Source organism: Falco naumanni, chromosome 17 (assembly GCF_017639655.2).
Source record: "Falco naumanni isolate bFalNau1 chromosome 17, bFalNau1.pat, whole genome shotgun sequence".
Classification (NCBI taxonomy): Eukaryota; Metazoa; Chordata; class Aves; order Falconiformes; family Falconidae; genus Falco; species Falco naumanni.
The window spans coordinates 3804061-3830882 of NC_054070.1; the positions used below are offsets into that span (position 1 = coordinate 3804061).

The 26822-nt window shown below is 57.2% G+C and overlaps 1 protein-coding gene and 1 long non-coding RNA gene across 2 annotated transcripts; one reads left to right on the forward strand and one right to left on the reverse strand.

The window, feature by feature from the left end:
* Positions 1-1668: 1668 nt before the first annotated feature.
* On the reverse strand, positions 1669-15988 carry BAK1 (BCL2 antagonist/killer 1). The gene is made up of 6 exons (XM_040616870.1): positions 15838-15988; positions 11686-11802; positions 4419-4554; positions 4147-4290; positions 1918-2098; positions 1669-1783 (listed from the first exon to the last, which is right to left on the reverse strand). The coding sequence occupies exons 2-6, from the start codon at positions 11768-11770 to the stop codon at positions 1679-1681; spliced, it is 651 nt and encodes a 216-aa protein (XP_040472804.1). The 5' UTR covers positions 11771-11802; positions 15838-15988; the 3' UTR covers positions 1669-1678.
* On the forward strand, positions 4233-11717 carry LOC121098638. Its single transcript, XR_005831311.1, has 4 exons — positions 4233-4321; positions 5225-5730; positions 6619-7586; positions 8509-11717. It is a non-coding gene; the product is annotated as an uncharacterized LOC121098638 (long non-coding RNA).
* Positions 15989-26822: the final 10834 nt, after the last annotated feature.

Sequence of the window (26822 nt, forward strand, 5' to 3'; positions counted from 1 at the left end):
CTGTCCTGGAGATCTCTCTGACACCCCCCCCCCGGGCTCTCGGGGTGACACCGGGCAGGGTGGCTCTGCCCCGCTTTGGCCACCCCCGTGCCATAGAGGAGCAGGTCGCTCAGCCCGTCCTGCGATAGCGATGCCGGCAAGTTCCCTGCTCCAGCCACGGTGGGAAGGCTCCGGGGGGCTCAGGGCTACGGCGCTGCGACTCCCGTGGTGCTGGTCTCCAGCCCAGGAGGGCTGTCTGCATTAGGAGAGGAGCCCAGACGTGGAACCACCGCTCATTTCTTATCCCCGAGGTCCCTCTGGTCCCCTCCCCCAGTTGGCTGACCTACTCTAGGAGCCGGGTGATGCTGGAATAGGGCAAGTTTGGCTCAGACAGGGCCAGTCACAGTTTCAAGCCTTACAGAGTCACCTGGAGTTAAGAAGAACGGAGCTAAACTGTGCGGTCCACGCCGAGATGCTCTCCCTATTTTGCAAAAGCCAGAAAGATGGGAGAGTGGAGCCTGCTTCCCTCCCTCCCCCCAAAATCATGCTCAAGCGTTAATTGTGAACGGAACAAGGTCAAGTCACGTCCCAAAGACACTGTGCCCAGAAGAGGCTGGGTCCTGCTGTCCCGGCAGCGGTCAAACACTGCACCCCTGAGCTCAGCCATGCCTGCACCATCCTGCCCAGCTGAGCTCAGAGGACAAAGAGCTGATGCAGGGATGGGATGCGACTCCAGTGCCTCCCCCTGAGAGCAAGGGAGACCAACTGGTCACAACTGGGCTGCGCGCTTGCCAGCATCCAGGTCTACTGAATGGAAGCCCCCAGCAGAACCGGAGGGAGGGCAGGCAGGCTGCCTACACCCACCGTTAGTCACCCCAAAACTTTTTAGTGTTTGGCAACCTGCTGGTGCTTCCTAGGTCTCTTTGGGGGGGGGCTGGGAGGCTGCAGCCCAGCACCTGCATCAGCCACGGGAGAGCTGCAGATCTCCAGGCTTGGGCTGTGGCAGGGCAAACCAGCGCTGCCAGGGGGCCCATCGATTGTCAGAGGACAGGTGGTTGGCGTGTTTCCTTAAAAAGGGGAAGGGATGCTTGTTAAAAGGAAAGAGAGGGCTCACATACTTGGGCTCAGGAAGAGAGGGAAGGTGAAAGCAAGCCCCACACGGGCTAATTAATGCTGGCTTGCCCCTCCAGTGACGTACAGACAACGATTGCAGCAACCAAGGCTGCAATCCCTCTCCAAATGCAGGCATGGGCTGGGCTGGAGCTGTCGGCACGTGGGAGCTGTGCACCAGCCCCCAGGAACGGACAAGCCCCACGCGCTTGCACACGCGCACACAGGCGTATGTTACCGCAATGTCTTTGTTCCCCCAGAGTCTTGACTCCAGAGGAGCCCGTTCTGCCTTGCTCCTGCATGCCAGGAGTCACAGCGATGCTCTGTCCTCGGCAGCCAGCAAGGCATAAAACAGACAACAAAGTTGAACCTTCCCCCTCCCCCCCCCCCCCGCTTCTCTCCATAGCTCCCGGTGGTGTCAGTGTAGATGGCAGAGACCCTGGGCTTTGCGGTGGGAGGGTCGCAGGTCCAAGCCGCTCTCTCTCTCAGAGGTTCCTTGAATCCCCCTTCTCTCAGGAGACGTCAATGCAGAGCAGAGATGTGAGAGCGAGCTTGGCCGGACCCCCCCCAGCCTCTGCCCCCACCTTAGTTAGGGCCTGAAGAAGCGTCGTACCACTAAATGCCCCACCATGACCAGGGCCACCACCACCAGCATGTACTTCATGTAAACATTGTCCAGCTCGAGTGCAGCCACCTGATGGGAAACGGAGAATAACCACAGCGTGTTAGATCTGCCTGGGCCAGGTCGCTGCTCTGCCTGCACCCGGGTAACCCCACCGACCTCCGCAGTGCCACAGCCCCCCCTCAGCCCCGGAACCCCCGACTCACCCATCCTCCCTGCTGGGCGATCCACTGGGCGATGCGGTTCCGGAGCATGAACTCCACCACGTAGCGGGCGATCCGGCGGAGGAAACCCGTTATGCCTTGCTGGTAGACATGGATGGCCATGCGGTAGCCGAAACCCAGCAGCGCGATCACCCGGCCCCAGTTAATGCCGCTCTCGAACAAGCTGCAACGAAGCCCATTGACTCATTGAACGACCGCCCTGCCTCAGACCTCCCCATTCCCCGCATCCCTGTGTTGCCCAGGCTGCGGGTTCCTGAGCAGGGCTGGGGATGCTGCACTAGTCATCCAGGCGCATCCCAGCGGCACAGACAGCGCAGTGATTTTTGTGCCTAGATGACACGTGGCTCCCCATCACCAGGACGGGCTTTCAGAGCAGAACAAACGTGGCCTCAGTTGCAACCACCGTTTGCCTCAGCCAGGGATGTCCTAGGGAAAAAGGAGCTTCCAAATCCTGCCTACAGCCTCTGAACTGCTGGAGGGGAGGCTTTGCGATGCCTGTTGCTGACCTGCCGGCATTCCTGCCTTTCCCACAGGTCTCCATCCAAATCACAGGGATCGTCAGCTGCCCGCAGGTCCTGTGTTTGCATGGGCAAGGGCACCGAACGAGGTGCGCTGGAACTGGTGCTACACAAGCAGCCAGCAGCAGGAACAACCACCCACCTCTCCCAAACCATCCCTTGCTTCTGTGGTCATACCCGCAGGTCAGGAAGTTTAAGGATATCTAAGGATGAAACACGTTAGAACAGAATTTTCCCGCATAGACAAACCCCTCCGAGCCCCAAATCTTGGCTTTTCCTTAGACTGATGTTCCCAAGGGCTGGGGGGGGCTCTGAAATGCACCTACTCGATGCCTACTGCTCCCGATTTACATTTCGGATGCACAAACTGTATCGCTGTGGGCAGCTTTGGCACCGATTGATCTATACCGGCTTTTGAAGATATTTTTCCTGGTTCCCAGCAAAGCGAGCAAGAAGGAAAAGAAAATAAAAAAAGAGTAGGCTCAGGCCCTGTGTTTTGACCTGGTGCCCTGTCCTGCTGGTCCCTGTCTGCACAGCCGAAGGGAATGGTCTTCTCGGCGGAGCCTTGGTGTGGAGCTGCCACCGAGCAGGTCGCAGAGGGACGTTAGAGGGAACAAGAGAGAAACAGGCAGCACAAAGAGAGGGACAGAGGTTAATTTACCTGTTTGCGGTGCGTTTACCGCCTCAGGCTGGCAAAGCGGTGAAAACAGCAGCGTGGCTTCCCAAGGACAGGGGAGCAGGAAAAGGACAGAAGAGAGGCGGTTAGACAGCGGACACCGAGCGGAGGGTGCGCAGGGATGGGGCCGCAGCGGAGCCAGGCGCGCTTGGAGGAGCGGTGGGAGCCTGGGAGCCCAGAGACCCCTGGCTCTGGTTGTGCCAGAGGTCTTCTGCATGCCCCTGGGCAAACCGTCTTACGTGCATAGTGCCTTGGGTTCCCTACAGACAGAGCGGAGGGAGGATGAACCCCTGGACGGCCACCTCAGTCCCCGCCTGTGCCTCAGGCAAGCAGGGCAGTAGTTATCCAGGTGCTCGCCCTTCGGTCTTCGCCCTGTCGCTGTGCTTTGGGTGGGCGAGCTGGGTGTGCACCACCCGCAGGCTCTGCAAGCCTGTGGAGCATCCCCCATCCTTAGCCTGGATGGCGCGTGGTCCACGCGCCAAGGGCAGCGGGGACCTGCCCGTCCCCACAGCCTGCAGCTTTGCTTTGTGCCTCTGAAAGCCCCAGCCATCGGGACTTGCCGGCTAGCCAGCAAGCCCCAGTGGGACCAGCAGCACATCTGCCTTGGTCCAGGGCTGCTTATAGCCCTGACGGGGAGCTGGGGTGGTTTTTTGGCTACTGATGCACGGGCCACACTTCCCAGGCATGCCCCCCAAACCCTCTGAGCCCGGCCAGCATGTGCAAGGACTGTGAGATGACTGTCAGGTGAAGACCACCCGAACAGCGTGCAGGAGGAAGAGCAGACAGGCAGAAAACACAGGACCCATCACGGTGATGATGAGCTCAGCCCCGGGGGTGGTGGGTGATGAAACTTTTGAAGGGACGGGGTCTGTGTGCTGGGGCACAGCCGGGGAGGCAGCTGCTCCGGGGTGGGGGCAAGGGTTGAACCGACTGCATTGCATCCCGTCGGATCTTCCCTTCCCTGGGTTTCTGCAGGAGAAGGTGCCCAGCCCACGCCGAGGGAGCCGGTGGCCTTACCTGGAGGCTATTCTGGTGAAGTACTCGTAGGCGTTCTCCTTGGTGGGCTGCAAGGATTTCAGCATGTAGCGAAACTCCGCGTCGTACCGCTCGTTGATGTCATCACCGATGATGGCCAGGCGCCTCCCCACCAGGCTCCCGGTGCTGCCCAGGGGGAAGACGATGTTATGGACAGGTCAGCAAGACCAGTAAGCAGGACTGAGGGGTGTCTGTACTGCAGCCTGGCTCGGGATGGGGTTGAGGGATGTGCATGCGGTTGGTAACAGTGTTACCTGCCCAGCTCCTGCTGGATCTCCACAATCTCTGGGTCCATGGGCACCTCCTCCCCTCTCTCCTCCCTCTCCTGTTGGTAGCGGTAGAAGGCATAGCTCCGAAACACCTCCTCCGTCTCCTCCGCCACTCGGTCTTCTGAGGGTGACAAGAGGAAGAAAAGTCAAGGGAGAAGTTCATCTCCCCGCTTTCCCAAGCTGGAAAGAGGCCATTCCCTCATTTTCAGCCTAAATTTGTGCTGTTTGCACTAAACCGAAAAGAATCCAACATCAATTAGTTCTCAGAAAACTAATTTTGAAGCCAGCCTTTGTTATTAAGGGCACGGACCCACCTTTTGAATCCACTTTTGGCAAGAGACAGCTACAGGACTGTCACAACACAAACCAGATGCTCGAGTGCTTGCACTTGGCAGCTCTTCGTTACCTCTCGATAAGGGCATCGCTCAGCACGAGCAAGTTCAGGCATCTCAGATCCAAACCCAAACTGGAGGCAAAGCTCCGTCCAGTGCTGCCCACCAACCCTCTGCAAGCCACCTTGTTTTCCAACGCCACCAACGGTCGTGCCCTCAGGTGGCATCAGCGATGACGCGTTGAGCACAAGTTAAATGGGTCATTTTTAGTATAATTCCTTGCCGATTCCATCACGCATCGCTGGTCTTACATACACCCAGCAGCGGCGACGCCAGGGTGGGGTTTGCAACCTCTGCGTGGGCTGCTGGCAGGAACAGAAAGGAGAGGAATAACCCAGAAACTGTAGCCCAGGGAGCTTGAAAGCAGAAAATAAAAATGAAAAAAATATATTTTCACAGCCAGGCGATCAGCATGAACCGAATGCCTGCTCCTGCTCCAGCACACCCGTTGCCACCGTGCCACAGCAGATGCCTCAGCCCCCTGCTCTGCTAACCCGTGGAAGCGATAAGCCCGTCGCACAGCGAGCGTGAGGCTGCGGTGGGCAGGGGGGGGTCGTGCTGCGGGGGCGAGCTGAGGCTGGTTTTGGGTGCCACAGCGTCCCTCCCCTGCTCTTGTAAACAAGCAGGGCTCGGCACGCCGGGTATTCGGGGTTCAGCGGGGGGAATGCACCCGTGCAGCCACATCACCCGGCCCCGCCAGCGCGCCGAAAGCCACCCGGCTCCGCGCGACGAATGAAACAACCAGCGCCAACAAGCACGTGCCTGTCTGCGAACGGCTCAAGCTCCAGACCCGCACGCGTGTCCCCCGTGCCCACGCTGCTCGGGGGAGAGCGAGGGTCTGGAGGTGGCCAGGACCTGCCCCTTCCAGAGCAGGGAGCCCCCAGCAAGGCGCCTGGGTCCCGCAGGTACCATGGTGACCGATACCTTATCACACACGCTACACTGCTCCCGGGGAAAGTCCCCGCTCTGTCACGGGTTGTCTTTGATTAGAGCTCGGTTTCGGGTGACTTGAGAAGCAATCTGGTCCGAAGCACAGGTTCCCAAACAGCCCAGCCAAGTCACCCCGCAGGGCTGGGGGATGCTGGCCTTAAGGTCCCAGTGACACAGCTCTTCCCAGTTTCTTTCCTAAGATGCAAAGTTTAGAGGGGATAGAAATGGAACGGACGGAGCAGAGCCCCACTCCCTTGCCACAGCATCACCATTCAGGGTGGAGGTTCACAGACGCTACACCGAGGTGCAAAGCCCAGATAAATGAGCTACTTGGAGGAACCTTTAGGTGATCCTCCTGCAAGGCTGGTGACACGCAGCAGCACATCTGCACCGGCAATGCTGTCTAGCAGCAGCGCAGCTCACTGCGGCCAACCCAGCTAAAACCCTGTCCTGCCCTCCCAGTATATCCACCCGCCAGACTGGCCGTGCAGTTCTCCGGCTGCTGGAAACTGCATTTCCAATACAGAGATGCTCCTGCCCCAGCAGTGTCCCAGGGTTGGGATACGAGGACCTGGCCTGATGGACGCAGCTTTCCTGGCAACAATGCCCTGTGATCCCTGTATCCAAGTCTCCAAAACATGCCACACAGCTCGTCACGGAGTTTTTCCGGCTGGTCACACCTACGTGCCCCATGTGTGACTCTGGGGAGATGGACCCAGCCCTGGATGGGGCGCGGGGATGGGAGAGGACCTGTCCTGCAGAGACTCAGGTTACACCGAGTTTAGGGTGGGTAAATAAAGGTGAAGGGAAATGACAAGCCCCGGTTGCGCTGTGTTTTCAGGGGATCGTTTTTTCTTTTGCAGGAACAGGTTTATTTGGTGGTAAATAAATCCCACCTTACAGAGGAGCCAGCGACCGCTCCAGCGAGAGCCTGAAAACGAAACCGACTGACTCACAGTTTCAGTGAGAGGCAGGGTAAACACGCTGCTGTGAGAAGAAAAGAGGAAATAAGTGTACCAAAAAAAAATCCCTGGCTTTAATTACCCCAGGTGCTATTTTTAGTAACACATGGACAGGAGAACACACGTCTTTTTCTCCCCCTTGCAGCACCCACTGGGTCTCTCCCACCCAAAGGAAGACTGTCCAGATCAAGATTTGGCTGGTGGACCCCCAGTACCAGCAGCGGAGAGGGGGGAGGGTGGTTTGGAGCTCCTCTGGGGTCTTTGGGCTCCCTGTGGGATCCTCGGGGCCGCGTCAGGCAGCTCAGGAGCTGCTGTGAACCCCCCCCCCCACGCTGCAAGGGAGGACCCCCTCTGCTCTGGCTTCACGGAGCTGTGACCCCATCGTCCTTGGTCCCCAGCTCACTCTCAGCATCCAGACCAGACCTACCCCAACAGCCTCTCGCCTGGATGCGCCCTGCAGACAGCACTGACCAGAGCCCAGCCAGCCTCAGACATGCAACATCTGCCTTTCTGGGCAAGATCCTTTACTTCTCACAGTTCCCATCTCCTGGAGAGCAGCTGCACTACAGGAAAAACTGGCAGGTCCCACCAAAGTTATCCGTCAGACCTCGTTACGACTAAACAGCCCTGCTAAAGGCGGCAGGAATGACAGATGCAACCTGGCAGCATCCCCTTTCGAGGGCAGGAGATGGGCAGTATCTACACCCAGAGGTGCATCTGGTTGCACAGAGGGAGATACCCAGCCTGGAAAGAGCAACAGGCTCTGAAGGGAGAAGACAGCCCTGAGGAACCAAGAACGTGTCTCTGGAGATTTCTGCCTCCAGGGGAAGCTCAGTTCCACCTCATGGTAGTTGCAATTCAAATGTGGGGTGAGTAGCATCTGCGTTAATGGATTTGGGTTAGCTTCCACCGGGCAAGGCAGCCACTTGTGAACCGTACTGCTGGCCAAGAGCAATGCCACCCAGGATCAAAGGCTGCTCCACCTGGCACTGCATCACACCGGCACAATCCTGCACCCAAAAGCAGGGCTTCTAGACAGGGAAATGGAAACCTGCCGTCCCCAGAACCATCGGCACAGCACAAAGCCCTGCCCCTTATCCTGCCGTATCCCCAAAGAGCAGCAACATTCTCCAACAGCCTCCTGGCAGAGCTAATGGTTTTAAGAGAAATTTATCTGTCAATAAGGGAGATTCTCTGATCCAGATTCTGGACTGGACTCAAGAAACCTGGTGCAATTCTTCTCTTCCGTGGTGTCCCACCAACACACCCAGAGTTACAGGCTTGGGGCTGGGGGCTGCAGCAAGGTTTTGCTCTGGTACTTTGCTGCCCAAGCTGAGCCCTGTCCCATATCTGCAAAGCTACTGAACTGGGAAGGGAGGCTGGGCCCAGTGCCCAGCGGGATGCCCGAGACTGGTGGGCATCTCAGCTTTGGCAGTGTATCTCCCCCTACCCCATCACGTTTTTCATAAAAGATTTTGGGGGGGCATCCTTTGCAGGGCAGAACAAAGGAGTCACGAGGCAGTTCCACAGCAGAGTTATTTCCCAGCGCAGCCATCAGAAGGATGACTTTTTTTTTTTTTTTTTTTTTTTCTTTTAAGAATGGAAACCACATGTTGATGGGAGATGGATGCAGTTCCATGGGAAGTCCAGTACTCTGTCTGTGCTGGAGATAGGAACTGCACGGGCACCAAACAAGACAAAAATATCTTTAAATGGGTTTGGATGCTCTACAGAATGTATGAGAACCTGGGCTTAAACAGGCAGCTCACATTTTTCCTGTTCATTTTGCAGTTGGCCTGGGCAATGAAGGCATGGAGATGCTCACAGATGCATGACTAACATCCCTAAGCAACTGTTTATCAGTTCATGACTTGCTTCACATGCAACATCAGGTCCAGGGCTGAGACAAACAACCAAGGAGCAAATCTTACACCTCTCTAGGCATGTTACGTGAGTATTAAACACAGACAGGTGAGAAAGCCCGGGTAACCCGAGGAAGAGCACGGTTGCCAGTCGGACACTGCAAACTGGGTGTTGGGGTGGCTGGGCTTCCCCTGCGCAACCCTGGCACCTCGGACATCCCTGCAGAGACTGGCATCAAATCTCCCTCTATTTCCACAGCAGTGACAAGTGGATGCAGTGATACATCACCTTGCTCAACAGAGTGCTTTGGGGTTCTGGCTGACGTGGTCCACGCAGGCGCTTACGCCCACATAAGTGGTATTTTCACCACGTGGGCTAGCCCCTCTGCGGTGGAGGGGGCTGAGCTGCCTTTGGGTGGTTACCTGCAAGTGTGAGGACATGTCCATGGCTGGTGCCACAGATCTAAGCCTCCACGGAATGATCCAAACCATTCCTGTAGCGGTGTGCATACCCTGGCTGCACGTCCGAACAGGCACGACAGCCACCCCCTCGTTACAGATGAGAACCAAGGTCACTTTTCTGCAGTATGAGCCCTGCTTCCTGAGCTCAGCTCAGCACCGTTGGTGCTGGGCCTCCTACAGCCTCCTTCTGCAATGTTTGCTCCCCTTTGCATGACTATCAATGAGCTCACTTGCTCCTCCTCTTCACCACATACTGCCAGGAGCATGAAGCTCCTGCCTTTGTCTACAATGCCCTGAAAACACCAGAAGTGCAACTTGGGCACCCAGCCTAGACAGAACCAGCAGCATCTTGTCCATGCCCTAAGCAACAGCTGGTGGAACCAGGGCTCAGCATCTTGCCCATGCCCTAAGCAACAGCTGGTGGAACCAGAGCTCAGCATCTTGCCCATGCCCTAAGCAACGGCTGGTGGAACCAGGGCTCAGCATCTTGCCCATGCCCTAAGCAACGGCTGGTGGAACCAGGGCTCAGCATCTTGCCCATGCCCTAAGCAACGGCTGGTGGAACCAGGGCTCAGCATCTTGCCCATGCCCTAAGCAACAGCTGGTGGAACCAGGGCTCAGCATCTTGCCCATGCCCTAAGCAACAGCTGGTGGAACCAGGGCTCAGCATCTTGTCCATGCCCTAAGCAACAGCTGGTGGAACCAGGGCTCAGCATCTTGCCCATGCCCTAAGCAACAGCTGGTGGAACCAGGGCTCAGCATCTTGCCCATGCCCTAAGCAACAGCTGGTGGAACCAGGGCTCAGCATCTTGCCTATGCCCTAAGCAACAGCTGGTGGAACCAGGGCTCAGCATCTTGCCCATGCCCTAAGCAACGGCTGGTGGAACCAGGGCTCAGCATCTTGCCCATGCCCTAAGCAACGGCTGGTGGAACCAGGGCTCAGCATCTTGTCCATGCCCTAAGCAACAGCTGGTGGAACCAGGGCTCAGCATCTTGCCCATGCCCTAAGCAACGGCTGGTGGAACCAGGGCTCAGCATCTTGCCCATGCCCTAAGCAACGGCTGGTGGAACCAGGGCTCAGCATCTTGCCCATGCCCTAAGCAACGGCTGGTGGAACCAGGGCTCAGCATCTTGCCCATGCCCCAAGCAACGGCTGGTGGAACCAGAGCTCAGAAGGATGTTCAAGCAGATCCTTGTGCAGCAGGTAAATCTCTTCACTCCCTACTGCATCCAAAGATAAACAAAGAGAGCAAGCAAGCCCTACATGAAAGCCAGGCTTAATACCTGTTGACAAAAGCCTTCTGCCCCGTAATGATGGAAGCTGCACGTTTCTGCCTCCACTGGAGCCCATGAGGCTTTTGCCCAAGAGGCATGCAGAGATCCCACCTCCAAATTCCAGATGGACACCACCACCACCACCACCCCCCGAGTTTTGGGAAGCAGAGGGATACCAGTACTGCCAGTAAGTGTTTGCAAGTGTACAGGAAGCGTGACTGTACAACAGTGTGGTTTGAGCTTGGGGCCTGATCCTTTCACTGGTTTTCACATCAGCATCTCAATGGCCTCAACAGGAAATCAGCATACGTAAACAACTGCTCTTATTTATTTTCATACCTTGTAGACTTTGGTAAGGGAAGGACAGGGTGCTTTTTTTCTTCTAGTGTATTCACGCAGGATCTAGCACAAACGGTACTCCGAGATGGAGAGGAGTCCAGGCAATACGAGAGTATAAATAACATTATCAGGCCAATAAAACAGCTCTGAGCTGGATCTGAGCTCAAATACATAAACAGGTAGGTATAGCTTCTAATCTGCATTATTGACAGAACTGCAGTGACTCAGCCTTATTTACAAATCCACCTGCAGAACAGGTTAAGAAGTCACCTGTGTTCAACAGCTCCCTGTGCAGCGGCATTTTATCATTTGGGGATGAAACGGGAGCTGAGGATTTTCCCAGCTTCCTTTCAGCCCCTTTCCCAGTTTTGCCCATTAGTAACAGTCTGCTGGGCTTGGCACGCACGAGAAACGGGCTGAACTGCTCCTGCACGTTGGTAAGCCGTAACTTTGCATTGCTGCTCTGCCAAGGCACACCGGAGACCCCGGCTCATCCAGCAGCTGATGCAGCAAGGCTGAAAGCAACTGCCCGACACCCGGCGCTGCTCAGCCAGGCGCGTTTTTCTCTGTGTTTTAAGCATCGAGCATCTTTTGCTCAGGGAAGGGAAAGTAAATGACACCAGGCACCAGCCAGACATCTCGCAGCCAGCCCCGTGTCCCAACCCCCGTGCCCTCTGGCACCCCACTGCCCACCTCAGCGTGCCTGCACGGAGCTGCGAGCGTACCCCACTCCGGCAGCTCCCTGCACACTTATTTTCTCCGTGCCTTTCAAGCCCCCCCCTGCTGCCCACCGCGCTAACCCAACGCCGCGCATCTCCCCAAAGCATTGCGCACGCGCTGCTCTCCCAGTTCGGTTCAGCACAGCTTTATGGAGTTGGTTTGTTACCCCAGTCTTGCCAAGGGCCCTGGAGGTATGAAGAAACCACCCTTCCCAAGGAACAGAGCAGGGAAAAAAAAAAAAAAGAAAAAAAAAAGAAAGAAAAAGAGTTGAAAATGCTTCCTCCCCTGAATATCACAGCAACCTTTTTACCTGAGTTGAGCTCTTGTGACCTGCGCCTGTGGCTTTCCCGACGCCCGTGGGCCCCCAGTGGGTCACCGTCGTTCCCTGAAGCCATTGCAGAGAGATGCTGGGGAGTATCAGCTTTACCTGGAACGACCAGAGACAATATGTGAGCGAGGTTATGAGCAGCCAGCAGGGTCACGGGAGCCTTGCTCCCCCCTTGCTCCCCCACACCAGCCTTAGGAAGCCCCTTTGGCTGAGCCAAGTGCTTGGAGGAGCAATGCTGCCTGCTTTTATCTCTGCAGGTGACCTGGCTGCTCCCCAATTCCAGTCCACACCAAGCCCCTTGGCTGGATTTCTCCTCTCCTGACTCATCTAATGTTGCAGGTGGTCACATGCCACAAAAGGTAGTCACTCAGCTCCGCACTTGACCTCAGGACCTGCGCATCCTCGCCGGGAACCTGCGAGCAACTCGCTGACCAACCCACTCAGCAAAGCGCCCGGGGCTGCACCGGCTCTTAGCCCAGACACCAGCGCTCGCAGCAGCTCTGCGCCGGGCTGAAAGCCAAAAATCACAGCGCAAGAGGGCTCTGTGACTTCCTGGCAGCACCCAGAGAACGTGCCTGGGAGCTGAGTCGTGGGGCTCTGCTGCTGCCCCGAACGCTGCTCCCCTGACCTGCTGGCACGGCAAGAGCGAACCCACCGCAGCTCCCGCGCGGAGCCGGAGCGATGGCGCCGATTCCTCTTGGCAAGCACCTCCAACTTGATTTCCAAAACTCCTACAAGAGACGAGTTCCCTCTTCTCCAAAATCCAGAGGCTAGAATTCCCCCTGTTCCGCACAATTCTTACTCTGAGCCGCTCCCAGAACAAGAAAACGAAATGAGAACCAAATGCGCGGCTCCTGTCGCCCCTGAACTTCACAGGTGGCCCAAAGCCAGACCTGTGGCTTAGGGCTGTCGCAGCTCCTTTATCTCTCTGCTCGTTGCACTGACCTCACCCCCAGTTTTTGCAGAGAAGGAAGCGAGTCGACGCAGTTACCACCAGGGTTAGCGAGAGAGCACGGCAGCTCCCAGCCCGCCTGGCATGCCAGTACATGTTCTCGGGGCTTCTACAGGGCTCAGCTGGTGGGGGTTGTGATTTGCACCAGGTCTAAATTACTAAAGACACACCGACACCCAGAAATGCAACTTGTATCCTGGGCAAAAATAATAACAACAAAAAAAGCACTGGTTATGGATAAATAACCACCCGTGTCAGGATGAGAAGGGCAACACACGGTCCGAGCATATAACCTCACGCTGAAGATTATGCAGAATTAAAACTTAAATTGAGGGTGCTGTGAAGTAAGTGTGAAGTACAGTTTGCAGTCGAGGTGGGGACGGGGGTCTGGAAATGCAAAGCTTATCAGCCCCGCTTCGAAAGCCACCGCGTGTTTGCAGAGCTGCAGCCAGGGAGCCCCGGCCGCGGTGACACGCAGATGGAGATGCTGTTTTTTCCTCTGTGCCCCCGAGGACAGGATTTCCCTTTTCCTCCCCAACCTTAAACATCCCCATCCAAGGAAAAGCTGGAAACACGATGAGGATCAGCAGTTGGGATGGAGAGTAAAGCCGGGAGGAGAGCTGGCTCCCACTTGCCCAGATCAGAGACCCAGGCTCCAGAGCTGCTCCTCTCCTTGCTCTTCGCTGCTCTGGGAAGTGGTGGAGAGAGCTCAGGGAGTCCTTGGAGCGGATGCACGTGCCCCCGTCCCCTCCTCCACAGAGGAAACCCTCCGGTCCTGCCTCCGCTGCCATCCCCAGCGCCTCCTGGGGTGCTCAGCAAGGCTCCAGCTGCAGCCCACCTCGCAGGGAAGGGCCTCAGCACCCTTCAAGGGGAAGCCAGCCCGGCCCCAGAGCAGCTCTCTGGCGTTCGTGCTAACCAAAGCACTACGAATTTCCACTGTACTCCACGCTGCTGCGACCCGAGGCTGCCCTGGATGCTGGGGAGGGTAAGGATGCATTTGGCCAAAGAGTCCAGCTGCCCCTGGAGCCTTTACAGCTGGGTCTGTAGGTGCAACTGGCTGCGTTTGACATCACCCCACTGCCTCTGTCCCAGACCTCCGCTGCGATTAGCAGGGAATTTCTGATGCAGACCTGACTGCCCAGCACGAAGGGTGGCCTGCGAGCGCGGGAGGCTGGAGAGAAGCAGCTGACTTGTGATTTTTCACGCTTGCCGTCTGGCAAACCCTGAGGAAGGCTGCGACTGCGACTGCGGCCGCCCATGTAAGAGGCACTTTCATTTTCAGTTTCCTTCTCAATATAGTTTCTTGCAGCGCTTTCTTCTCCTGCAGCATGGGCCACCGCAGCCCCTTTGGCACACATGCGCAGCTGGGACTGGCAGCTATGCTGGCTCCTGACCCACTCCCCGGGGAGCACCCCAAACTCCCACTCCTGCAAACCAAGTGAACACCCAAGACAGCTCACTGCCCGTCCTGCTGGGGGTCCCGGTGCCTGGGACCATCCTATCCCATACCAAGGGTGCTGCTGCCCACATTCCTCCCGCTTCCCAGCCCAGTGCCCCTTTGCTTTGCCCCGTGTTCTCCGTTAGGAGAATCCACGCTGGAAGATAAGCGGGAAGGGTGTGAGGGTGGGTGGGAAGGGTGTGAGGGTGGGTGGGAAGGGTGTGAGGATGCGTATCACGCCCGTACACTTCAGACCAGCCCAAGGCTGCAGAAAACGAAGGCTCTCCAGGATCCGAGACAGGGCTCCAGCCAGGGTTTGGGGGAAGCTGCAGGTTACTGGGGGGGGGGTGGGGGTGGGGGGTGGTTAACACTCAGCAGCTGCTGAAGGATTCAGCTTCACCCTTTTTGCTCTTGTAGGAGGCCACAAAGGGTTAAAAGCTGCAGACAGCACCTAGGATGTGGATTTAGCAACACCTCCGAGGTGGCACAGGATTCTTATCTTTATTAATGAGCACATGCCATGCAGAGAATCAGCCTTCCTGGAACCCCTCAGGCTTCCCTAATAAAAAAAGACCTTTGCCTCAACTGTTTCTCATTTCACCCTCATCTCCTGTTCTTCAAGAACAGCTCTCTGACACATTTCCCGTGTGCTCTCGTGACACACTCACTACTTCTCCCAACTTTTCTCAGAAGGAAAGTGCCTGGGTGCGGGAAAGCTGGTGGGATGGACCCAGAGAGGGAGGCAGATCTGCAGGAGCAGCCACAATCCCCAGGAATAAGCCCAGCTCTGGGGCTCTGAAGTCACCTCCCGACATGTTATGAAGATCCTGTTCCAGGAAATGTGTGGAGCATCCTCTGGGACGAGCATTTTGTAGGTCTGGCCCCGAGCCCGGGCATGGGAGCGATTCCATCCTGCAGCGTGCAGGTCAGCTAACCCTCTCCAGGGGGGAGATCCCGCAGGACCCCCATGCCCTGCTGCCAGCCCTGCACGGGCAGTGCAGAATCAGGCCCGCTCCTCCCAGCCTGGCTTCGAAGAGCAAACAGGTGAGTTCGCCCAGTTTACCCAGTATGGCACCAGTGTCCTGCTGGCCCACGAGCCCCAGCAGATGCAGACGTCGCGGCCGGGGTGTCCCCCCCCTGCTGCGTGCCCCCATCCCGGTGGTCCCCGCTGCTGGGTGCAAAGCCACATGTGCCGTGCCATGCCAGTCGCCAGAGGTCACAGCCCGGAGCGGGGCGAGCCAGATGTCACCCTCAGCGCGGCCACAGCTCTTCCCACCCACGGCTCGGACAACCCCGGCCCCCCTCTGCCCCCGACCCCGGGCGCTGGCACCGGGATGCTGGGTGCGACTGTCACCGCCGCGGCCTCGCAAGGGGGAAAACCCGGCAGCTGGAGAAAATACAACTAAAAGAGGCGACAATTCCTCCGGGGGGCACCGACCCGCTTGTTGAGGGGCGGCGGGACCCCCACCCCGGCCCTGCTACCGCCCGCACCGCCGTGCTGCTCTGCCAGGTACCACCGCGTACTTTACCCTCGCTCCCGGGGCCGTGCAGGATGAGGCCCTTCGGCTCTGCCCCCTCCCCCCGGTCCAGCTTTGCTGCCCCCCCCCTCCCCCCACCCCCCCAGCCCCTGCCCCCCGGGGCTCCCGGTACATCCCCCGATTCCCGGCACCGCCCGGCCGGGCCCAGTTAATAAAGATACCCCATCCCGGGGGAGGCTGGGGGTGGGGGGTCCCCCGGTACTCACCGCGTCCCGGCGGGGACCAGGCGGGCCGGGGGGTCCCGGGGAGCTAACGCATCCCGGCGGGGGGCTGCTCCATCCCCGCCGCCTCCCTTCCTGCCTCCTACCCGGAGAGCGGCGCGGGGGAAGGAAGCGAGCAGAGCCGCGGAGGAGGGAAAAGAAGAAGATAAAAAAAAAAAAAGAAAAAAGAAACCCAACCCCAGACCATAGATGCAGGCGCGCAGCCGGGCAGGGCTCAGCTCCCTCTAGAGGCGCCTTGCCCGGCCCCAGCGTGGGAAAGCGGCGGCGGGGCCGGGGGCAGCGGGGGGCTGGGGGGGCCGGGGTGAAGCTGGGGCGTCGCCTGGCTGCGGGGCGCGGGGCAGCGCGGGGGGGCTGCTACCTAGTGCTGTGGGGATGGCGCATCCCGCCCCAGCGCATCCCATCTCACCCCAGCGCATCCCACCCCACGGCATCCCGCAGCACCACTGTGTCCCATCCCACTCCATCCAATCGCGTCCCATTCCACCGCATCCCATCCCATCCCACTGCATCGCATCCCACCCCACCACATCCTCTCCTCTCCCCTCCCACCCCACCACACCGCACCCCATCCCACCCCACCCCGACCCACCACATCCCACAGCATCCCACTGTGTTCCATCCTACCCCATCCAATCGCACCGCATCCCATCCCATCCCACCCAGCGCATCCCATCCCCTCCCACCCCACCCCACCCCATCCCACCGCATCCCACCCCAGCGCATCCCACCACACCCCACCCCAGCACCCTCCTTGCATGATTCCCCAGAGTCTTTGGCTTCTCCCCGGGTTCCAGTGATGTTTTGCCCCTTTTTTAGGGCTGCGGCTCCTCAGCACCACCAGGTTGCCCTCGGTCGGGCATCGCTAAAGCACTCCTGGTTTCCAGTAGGAAACTTCTGCGTTGATTCACCAGATACACCAGCAAAAGCTGCTGTTGGCAGAGGGGGTTCACACCGAGTGGCTTAGGAAATTAGAAATCCACTGAGGTTGGGACGGATCACAGTGGCTGGGGGAAAGGGTGCATGTGGATAACCCTAGGGAACAAGACGGCTTTTTCCCTGGAGGTGGCTCTTTGCCTCAGGAAGCTGCCCCAGATGCTTTTCCTCTCCTTGCTCCTGGGGGACCTGCCAGGGGCTTCGTGTTGGTGCTGAAACAGGCCAGGTAAGCAAAGGTTTGGGGCTCGTATAAATGCCTGACTGCTAATTATCAAACGACCTGGCTGTCCAACGGTAGGAGCATTTTCCATGCCCTGGGACGGCACGCTCTGTGGGATGCTCCCTGACCCAGAGCTGAAAAAAAAACAGAGATTTTTGAATTCTTGATTTACTTGGCTGAGCTTTCCCTGCGGAAAATGAGCCCCTGGCCCCAGAGATGCCCTGGCCCCAGAGATGCCCTAGCCCCTCGGAGCTCGGCGGACCTTTCCGAGGGCAGTAGCTACATTGACACCAGCGAGAAGCAGGTTGTGGAGGGTGAAGCGAGGGATGCCTGCAGTAACTGTGGGGGCCAGGGGCCAAGAGAGCTGTGTCCGGGCCACAGATGGCTTTCAGGACTAATCATGGAGCAGAGGAGGGTGAGGAATCACCTAACAGGGAGCACCCCATCAGCCTGGTAGCAAGGGGTCTGCCTTCCTCCCAGCATGCAGAGAAACTCCTGGTTCTGGGGGGGCTCAAGGTCCCACCACCAACCTTACTTCTGCACTGAGCCTTGGGGTGGGTTTTGGTGGTGAATGTAGCAGCGGTGGCTGGCTGGGGCCCTCTGGGTTATCCCAGCATCCCTGCTGGTCTGTGCCGGTGGTGGCTGGTCTTGTACACAGCCGGTGTGATGTGTGGCCAGGTCTGAAGCTGAATTCTAGTGCAGTAGGATGTGCTGCCTGGTGCAGGATGAATCCTGTGCTTCTCTCTGCCACATCACATCAATCTGGGCTGTTCCTGAGTCCCACCACCACTTCAGATTTAGCATCCCTTAGTATTACCTCACTAGGCAACAGCGTTGGTAAGAACTTTTGCAAAACCAAATCTAATCTAAAAATTCTTCTTCCTTTTTGCAAACCACTTCTACCTCAGATACATTGCATAACACCTCTGTGGCACAACTGTATGCTTGGGAAGCGGGTACTGGGCGAGCATCAGGTGTATGATATTCATAGCTGCTTCTAATCACGTTGAGCAGCAAAAGGTATGGAAAATAAGCTGTGCGGGAGGGTTGGACAACTCCTCTGTGTCCATGGGAAGTGCAGCAAGGAGCTTGTGGGGACCGAGTTGTGGGTGGGCAGCAGGGGCTCGTACCGCGACGTGTCTGCAAAGTGGCTACTGGAGAGTGTCAAAGAGCAGGACGATGTCTGGGATAAAGGGAAATGAGTCTGAAAGCACCAGCTGTGCTGTGGGAATGGCCACTGTGGACATCAAGAAATGATGGTGGCAAGCAAGAATTTAGGAGATCATTTGGTGAGCGGTCTAAACCCTGCGTGTGGCTCTGCTGGTGCAGGGACAGCCTGCTTTGTTGTTGCAGTGGCTTTAAGATGTTGAGGCAATAGGGAAGAAATTCCCAGCTGGCTCTGCCGTGCTGGCTTTGCGATCGCTGCTGCTGATGTGAGATGTTCCCTGCTTCCACCGGCAGCTCCTTTGGCTGGTGTAAACAAAGAGATATATTTGCTGGTGCAAATAGGAGATGCACGGCAGCTGCAGAGAAGGAGCCCCTGGCTTCGGGATTCATGTGGGATTTTAGGCTGTGGTTTCACCACTTGGTTGGCGTCGTCTAAATCTGTGCTGGTGCTGGGAAAGGGGGGCTGCGCTCAGCCGTGCATCCCCAGCCCTCTTGTGCCAGGAAGAGCAAGGGGCTGATGTGGAAACACACTTTTTGCAGCGAGGAGGGCTGCGGTCTGTGCTTTGCAGGATCTGTGCCCTGCACCGGCTGCCCAAGCCCAGCGATGACAGAGGAAAGGAAGCAGGAGGGTGCAGCTGGAGGATGGGAGAATCTCGGTTTCAACCAGTCATGATGACATGGCAGTTTTAGATGAGTTTTTCTGAGGGGGAAAAAAGACCAAACCCACCCTTCTTGCGGCTAGCTGAGCCAAGGATGAGCAAGCACCGGCAGAAACTCATAGTGCAGAAGCAAAGCTGAACCCCAAGCAGCGTGCCTCCGCGAGGGACACGCTACAGCAGCCAGGGCAGCTTTGTGCCAGCGTCACTGCAGCTCCAGCATGGCTCTGTTGAGCACAGGAATATTGTAGGGAAAATCATACCCTGCCTGAGGCTGTGGTCCCAGGAAAATACCTGGTGCCAGGGTGGCCGAGGGAGAAACAGGTCCTTGAGTTTGCTGCTCTTTCAGTTCCTGCTCTTATTGCCATAAACGTATCGCATTGCAATGGTGAGCGCAGACACTTTAAAAAGCCGTTTGCTCCGCCGCTGCCTGCAGAAGTAGTTAATTTTTCATCTTTCTCTTTGGCCATGGTACTGCACTGCTGCAGGAGTTCCTGTGTGTTTCCATGAGTCTTCTCCCTTCCTCCCACCCTCCCTCGCTGGTGTGACATCTCAGGGCTAGGCCAGGCTGTAGCAGAGGTGCGAATGCTGCAAGAACCAGTTGCTGGGGGTAGAAGGGGGACTTCACCTTTTGGGACCCCCCTTCTCCCCCAGCTCTGGGCTGTGCTTGGTCTCTATCCGCCTCCCAGCTCTGGGTTGTGTATCCTTTGCCCCCCCCTTGAGTGGCATCTTGCCCTGTCCCCAGCCTTGTTTCAGACCCCTGTCACTGTCTCGGTGTGGCAGCTCTGGGTTCGGGGCCGTTTGGGACCATTTAATCCAAACCCAGGTCTGAGCTGCTGAGCCACCAGCACTGGGCACCGAAGGATGCTCCAGCGGCCGCCCAGGCTCCCGGCCATCCTACCCTGCTCCAGCTCCTCCGAGGTCTCTTTGAGATCCCATGGAGCATGCAGGGCACATGGGAGCCCAGGGCGCAGGGGCAAGCGCTGGGTGCTGTCGGGGGCTGCAGCAGCTGAGGGGAACTGGCAGGCCAGCAGCACTCAAGCTGGGAGCACTGGGAGCACTGGGAGGGTGCTGAGGAGAGAGCACAGAGGAGCTGGAGAAGCCCAGCCTGGCCGCCTGCCTGGGGAGCAGCAGGAGCAGGAGCTGCCTGATGTTGAGCACCAGCAGCAGGGAGCTGGTGGCCGGGGATGCGGGCGATGCTCCTGCCGGCAGCCCAGCCTGGCAGCGTGCAGGCAGGGGGGTGGCCAGCAAGGAGGGGACAGCCACGCCAGAAGCTTTTGGTGACAAAGCTCTGGAGACGTAAGCAGTGGGTGGGTGGGTGACATGGGGCCAAAAGCCCCACTTGCTTCAGTGTCCCTGTTGAGGGAGCAAGTCCTCGACACACACGGATGCCCTGGAGGGACAGGGAGCAGCTCCCCTGGCTGTGTCAGCCTTGTCAGATCCTGAGCAGCCGGTGTTTAGCAGAAGGCTGCTCATTTGGACTTTATAAACAGCTGCTCGTTTGGATTTTATAAAACCCAATTTTCCCACAACTTCCTTAAAAGACCAAAATGAGCCCAGTGTTTCCAGTAAGGCTGCAACTGGCTCCCAGAACCAGTACGGCTTCGGGACATGCTGCATGCGCAGCAGGCAGGCTCCGCTGCCACCGCTGCCTGTGCTGCCCTTACCTCCCCAAAGGTCCCCAGGCAGCTCCTGCAGGCTGTGGCACCCTTCAGACACCTGAGTTACAGCCCTTTGCAGCCTTTGGCTTCTCCAGGCTGCTGACAAAGGATGCAACCAGATCCAGCTGTGCTAGTGTTGCTGCTAGAGGGTCAGAAATTGCAACGCTGGTCCTGCTGGCCCTCGGTTGAAGGCATCTAACTGTGCTTTGCCTCCAGGGACAGGGTCCCTCAAGGTTTGTGTGCTGATGGTGATGATGTTATCTGTGGTGCAAGCCCCGAGCCAATTTTTTCTTTGGACTTTGATGTTGAAGGGGAGAAAGAGCAGCTCCTGCAAGGTGAGAGGATGGCTCAGAGGGAAAGGAAATCCCCCTACTCATCCTCAAGGAATTGTGGGCTGCCTGGTGGTTGGCGGGAGAAGTCCTGAGGAATGACTGGTAGCCCTTCTCCCGGTGTGTATGTTGCTTTTTGGAGAGGAGCTTTGGGTGACAGGAGCTTTGGATGTGAGCTTTTTGGATACGTGCTGCATGCTGTTTGCTGGCTAAATGTTGGCATCCAAGCCGCTCGTTGGAGAAGATCGAGCAGGGGGATTGAGGGGGCGGTCAGAGCACTGCAGGGAGCACCCAAGGGCCAGGGCAGAGAGCACTGGAATTTCCCAGGGGATTCGAGGGGCTGCGGCACTTCAGCCAGTTGCTCGCTGAATTCAAAGCCCAGTGTGCCTGGTGGTAAATCCTTCTGCTTTGCTCTACTAGAGGATCTGGACCTGGCATGGTGTCCTCTTTCAGACACTCTACTGCATGTTCAATTGCTGTGCCCAGGAGCATGTGCAGGGAGGTGACAGCTTTGGGGTGTCACTGTTTTCTTTGGGCTTGTTTTAAACAGGAGGCGAGGATGCAGGATCCCCGAAAACAGAGCTGTTCCAGAGGACCAGGCTCTTCCACATGAACAGACATCAACGGACCTCACCTAAGGCTGGTGAAAGGACATGGGACATGGGGCTAAGGCGGTGATCACTCCTGAGAAGGATCTACGTGCACGCAGATCTTAATGCCCTCAGGCTGCAGAAAAAGGATAGGGATAGAGCAACATGGGGGATGCTAAAAACTGACCCTTGGCACTGCCAAGACACGGCCGTGTCAGAGGCTGTGGGCTTTCAGGGGTGTCTCTGAAGTTCTTCTGTACCTCCCTGGTCCAGCTGAGCAGGGAATGGTCTCAGGATGCTGCTGCTGGTCACTGACATGGTGCATGGTATTGGGATGTTTGCTGAAGTGGGATGGATGGGTCTGAAATAGGGATAAGTGGCAAGAGCCAAGCCTTTGGGGTTCCCTTCCTGGTCTTAAAGACCCCCACTGTGACCATGGGTGTTTAACTGGGTATCTTGTTACCCACCAGCCATGAAACAAGCTGGATCTGCAAATTTATCTTGCCATCCCTGACAGACCTGTTGTCATAAACCACATCGATCCACAATGGGACAAGAGATGCCCCTGCAGCCTAGGTCTTCATCACAGATGAGCTCAGGGGTGCTGGTCATTTCCCCAAGTATCCACAGGACAGCTTGAGCAAGCCAGGAGGCCACGGGTGGAGCAGGATGGGTGCCACCAATCCAGACAATTACAAACAGGGCAGATTTGCAGCAGAAAACCAAATGCACAGCGGAGCCGAGACTCCAACCGCTCGGTCAGGGCTGAAAAAGGCGCAGGACTTGGTAAGAGCTGCAGGAAGTAGCTGGGGTGGCAGATGGATTAGTGGTTTAATAAAGCTGCTCAGCCGGAGCGTGGGTGTGGGGAGGGGATGGTGCAGCACAGAGGTGCAAGGCAAATTAGCCCCCCTCACTGCGGGATGGTGCAGCACGTTAAAGCAGCTCTTTGAGAAACGGTCAGCGTTTTGTTCCAGGCAGCAAAGAGGGACGCCAGGGCAGCGTTTTACCAGTAGGCTTGGGGAGCTGCCTGAAGCTGTTAAAAAGTTGAGGGGTTTTGATAGATTTCCTTTGTATATGGCACAATTGTGCTACAGATCCTGCCGCTGCCTGGTGAAATGGGGGAGACGGGAGCTAAGGAACAGTTAGGGTGGGGGAAGCTGAGGAGCAGATGTCTGCAGGGTTTTGTTGCTGGCTCCCTATGTGACCCCAGGCCAGCTTTCCCCCCTGCTTGCCTCAGTTTCCCTCCTGCACCAGGAGACATCTGCTCGAGTGCATGAGGCGCTCTGAGCTCTCCGGATGTTAAATTGGCATGGCCAGGGTGGTGAGGGGAGGAGAGGTAGAGTTTTTTCCAAAATCAGCTGCCGGAATTAGCATTACATCAGAATCAAGCTGTTTTACAGAGATATTTTGTCAATGCTGACATCATCTTTTATTTTTTTCTCTCTCTTTTTTTTTTTTTCCCCCTGCTGCAGCCTCATGCCCTGGGAAGCTCGGTGGAGCTGGAAGGCAAAGAGGAGCTGATTCTGAATGCAGCAGCTGATACACCTGCAACTCCGCTTGTCCCCCGCCTGCCTGCAACACCCCCCCCCCCCCCCCCCCGCTGTGGTCCTGGCCGGGAGGTGAGCCCCCCCGCACCCTCCTGCCAAGGCTGGGAGCAGAGCCCCTGCGCTGGGTCCCCCCAGACCCTCAGCTGAGCTGCGAGAACCTGCTTGGGGAAGAGAAATCTCCTCGCAGCACCAGATGGCACTCTCCGACTTCCAACCGAGCTGAACCAAGCCGGGCTAACCCAGCTGGGTGACACAGACACCCGCGGGTGGCTGCGGGGCCACCCTGGCTCCTTGCCCCGTGCCCGGGTCCAGGCTGCGGGGAGCAGGGGACACTGGGGACAGGAGGATGGGGGGCATCAAGGGACCATCTCTGCACAGGCCAAGGAGGTTTTGGAGGTTTTCCATCAACCTACAGGTTCTGGTCACCATCAGCCTACAGGTTCTGGTCACCCCACGCAGCACGGGTGGCAGGCTCACCCCTTGCAAACCCTTGGCAAAGCCAGGATTCCAGGTTTGTGCGGTCCAGCCGTGAGCCCCGGACGCGGTGCCGGCAGCGTGTGCATGCCACCCACGGCTCAGTCGGGCTCGCCGCAGCCTCGCTGAACTGTCTGGAGGATGTGACTAAGGGAAAGTTATTCTCTGCCGCCCTTCGTGCTGTGGTGCAGGGCTGCCTGCTGCTCCCAGGCAGAAGGGAGAGCTGGTCCAGCTCGCCCGGCACCGCAGCACCCAGCTCAGCACGGGGTGATGGCTCTCCAGGGATGCTGCGGTACAGAGAACGCTGTGGAAAGGAACAGCAAACCTGTTGTTTGTCAGGTTTTAGCCACAATTCCTTCCCAGTTCCCTCTGGGATTGCTGGGAGGATGCAGACGGTGGCAGTGCCAAGTGCCTGGGGGCCAAGGTCGGAGCTGCGATGCCCCAGCCCCCCGCAGAGCCCAGCCACCGTGCCCAGATCACGGGTGTCTCCGCACCAAGTTTATCACGACTGTGCTGTCTCTGGGCTCTGGATGGAAGGAGAATGTGGGCTTCAGGCAAAGTGCTTCTCACACACCCCAGATTTATCAAATTGATTAAAAAAAACCCCAACAGATCCAGGCCTTATTCCTATAATAGCTATTGGAGCGTGTTGGATGTTAATCAAACTGTCTGTTCGCTGTGTCCAGAGAAACCAGCATAAGCCAGCTTGTGTTTTTCAGGCATTGGAAGAGCTGTCAAGCTTTAATCTGTTTAGGACCAAGCAAATTATAAATATACTTTCTGATAATCTGTTGTATAAATATGGGAAGAGAGGGGGTGTTCTGTGACTGTGTGTATCGATCAGAAGGCTGATAAATCTGGGGTGGGGTGGGTGTGTGTGCTGAGTGTAGGGGCTCCCAGCAAGAAGGGAGGGACCCTTCCTCCTTTCCACCTTTGTCCCCAGCACAGAATCGTTCTGTCCAGACCGTTCCCTCCAGCTTTGCCCACTGGGTTTGAAATATTGCAAATAACAGAGCCCCCCTCTCTGGGATGCATCTCTGGGATGCAGACGGTGGTCAAGCGCTGATCCGTCACGTCCTGGTGTGAGCCCTGCAGCACCCGGCACCTGCGAGCACCCTGGGGAGACTCTCAGATCCTTGGTGTGCCAGTGCAGAGGGTTGCTCAAGCGTGGCAGCAGAGCTCTCTGCAGGCAAGAAGCTTGGGACAACCTGCTCCCAAGGTCCCACAGGTCTGTGCTGATGTGGCCAAGCGCCTGGGGTCGGCTCCCGGCTGAGAGGACACGTTGAGAGCGTTATCCAATTTGCCGGAGTACCCGAGGTGTCTGTCTCTGACATATTTCTTTCTCTGACCAAGGTTTTCGGAAGATGGCAGGAGAAACCATTGGCAGCTTTGGGAGAAGCTGGGCACAGCTGGGAGCACGTGGAGCAGGAGCTCCTGGAAAAGGCTGAGGTCAGCCTGGAAGAGGACGGCGTGGGATGTGTGCCACCATGTGCGCCGTGGCCACAGCTGTATTTCTGCCTCCTCCACCAAGCCATTGTGGGACCATGGGCAAGGCACTTGGGCCAATACGCTTTCAATTGCGGAGTGACAGGTCCATAAATCCATTTCAGAAAAGCTGGTGGCTTCTGTAGGAAAAAAACAAAACAAAACAAAAACAACCACCCCAGCACGTTTCAGCAGAGGCTGTTTATTAAACCAGCCTAGGTTTAAATCTCCCCTTTGAGAAGGCTGGCTGTGCGCTCCCTGCCTCAGTTTCCCCTTTCACACAAGGAGGTCGCGTACCACCTCCTCCCCTCCAAAGCACCTGATGGATCAGTGCCAAATTTCTAAATGCCTCTGAAATCAGGGCTGACAAGGGCTCTGGGCAGTACCAGGCAACTGGCTCCGGAAACCCTCCGTCTCCCCGTGGGGAATTTCCAAGCCTGGCTCTGAGAAGGCAGATCCACGCGCCGGTTATCGCTCCTCGCTGGTGTGAACCCAGGGCAGCCGAGCACCAGCATGCCCCTCCTGAAGGCAGGGACAGCCCGGGAGAGAGGAAAAAGTGACTTCCTTCGCTTCATGCACAGGAAAAGCACGTCTGGGAGGGGGGGAGGGGGGTTCTGGGGGGGGGCTGCTCGCCCTTGCTGTCTGCCGGGCACGTGTGCATGGGGGTCGCTTCACAGCATCCCATCTTCTCCCTCGTGCAAAGACCAGATGTGTTGTCTTGTCTTCAGGAGCTGCAAAAGGGGGATGGGAAACTTCCAAACAGCGTTGGAAAATGGAGCGTGGAGGCGGTTTCTTTGTCTCACGCCGCGCGGGCCAGGAGTTACACTGGGTTGTTTGCTTGGTTAATTATTTTTTTTTTTTCCCTCCATGCTCAGCTTTCTCCGCAGCCACCTCATCCTGCAGTGTGGGGGCAGGCGCAGACTTTGAGCATTTAGGAAAGCACTCAGAGTTTAATGGGGATGCTTCTCTGTTTGAACCCATCTGCCATGAGCTCCGGAGCGCGGGTCTGATCCCAGAGCCCGCACAGTAGCTCCTTTCAGCCTCTGAGGGGGTGTCTGCAAACAGATGCCGATTCATAAGCACAGTCTTCGCAGGCAGATAAAGGCAAGGGCACGCCTGGCATGGCTCCCGGAGCCGCAGTCACTGGGAATTGCTGGTGTCCAGCTTCTCTGAGGCAGTAAATGGAGCTGGAGGCCAGAGGGGTGCAAGCAGCTGGGCATCAGTGGGGTGTCACGTCAACCTTGCTTCACGCTAACGGTTGTGACGCGGCAGCGTGGGTCCAGCTCTCGTAGCCAGGGATGCTGGAGGTGCCCAGGGTTCCGTGCTGCCCAGCGGCTGCAGGTAACGGGAGGGAAGAGCACGGGGCAGCACCGGCAGGGCTGGTGGGAGGCAGTGCCAGTGTGTTGGCTGCTTTGGTCCTGAGGTGCATCCTTCCCTCCCTAGGTCCCGCTCCTGGGAGAGGTGGGATGCAGCTCTGGATGGACCACCCCACATCGGCAGCCCTTCTGGAACAGATCCATGCTGCTTCTTTGCTCCCCACCCTGGTACCGGCCAGGCTTAGGCTTGTCCCAAAGAGCTCCTCAGCTCCAGCTTTTTCCTCTTCGTTCCCCTATGCTTCTCTTTAATGAACATACCACATTTCCCTTTTTGCTGTCTCCTGTCCTGTTCCTGGGGAAGGATCTGTGAGTCTCACCCCCCTGGCTGGCATGGCCTGGGTTTGGGTTGGATTTATTATATATATATATATTTAGATCAAGCATTTAGTGTAAGTAAATTGTTCTCACTTCTCCCTCTGATTATTCACTTTCCCTTATTAATCAGTTCTGTGTTGCATTACTTTTTCTCCTTTCCCAACCCTTCCACCCTCTAGCTTTTTCATGTTCCCCACATTAGTTATTCCCTGTGGCT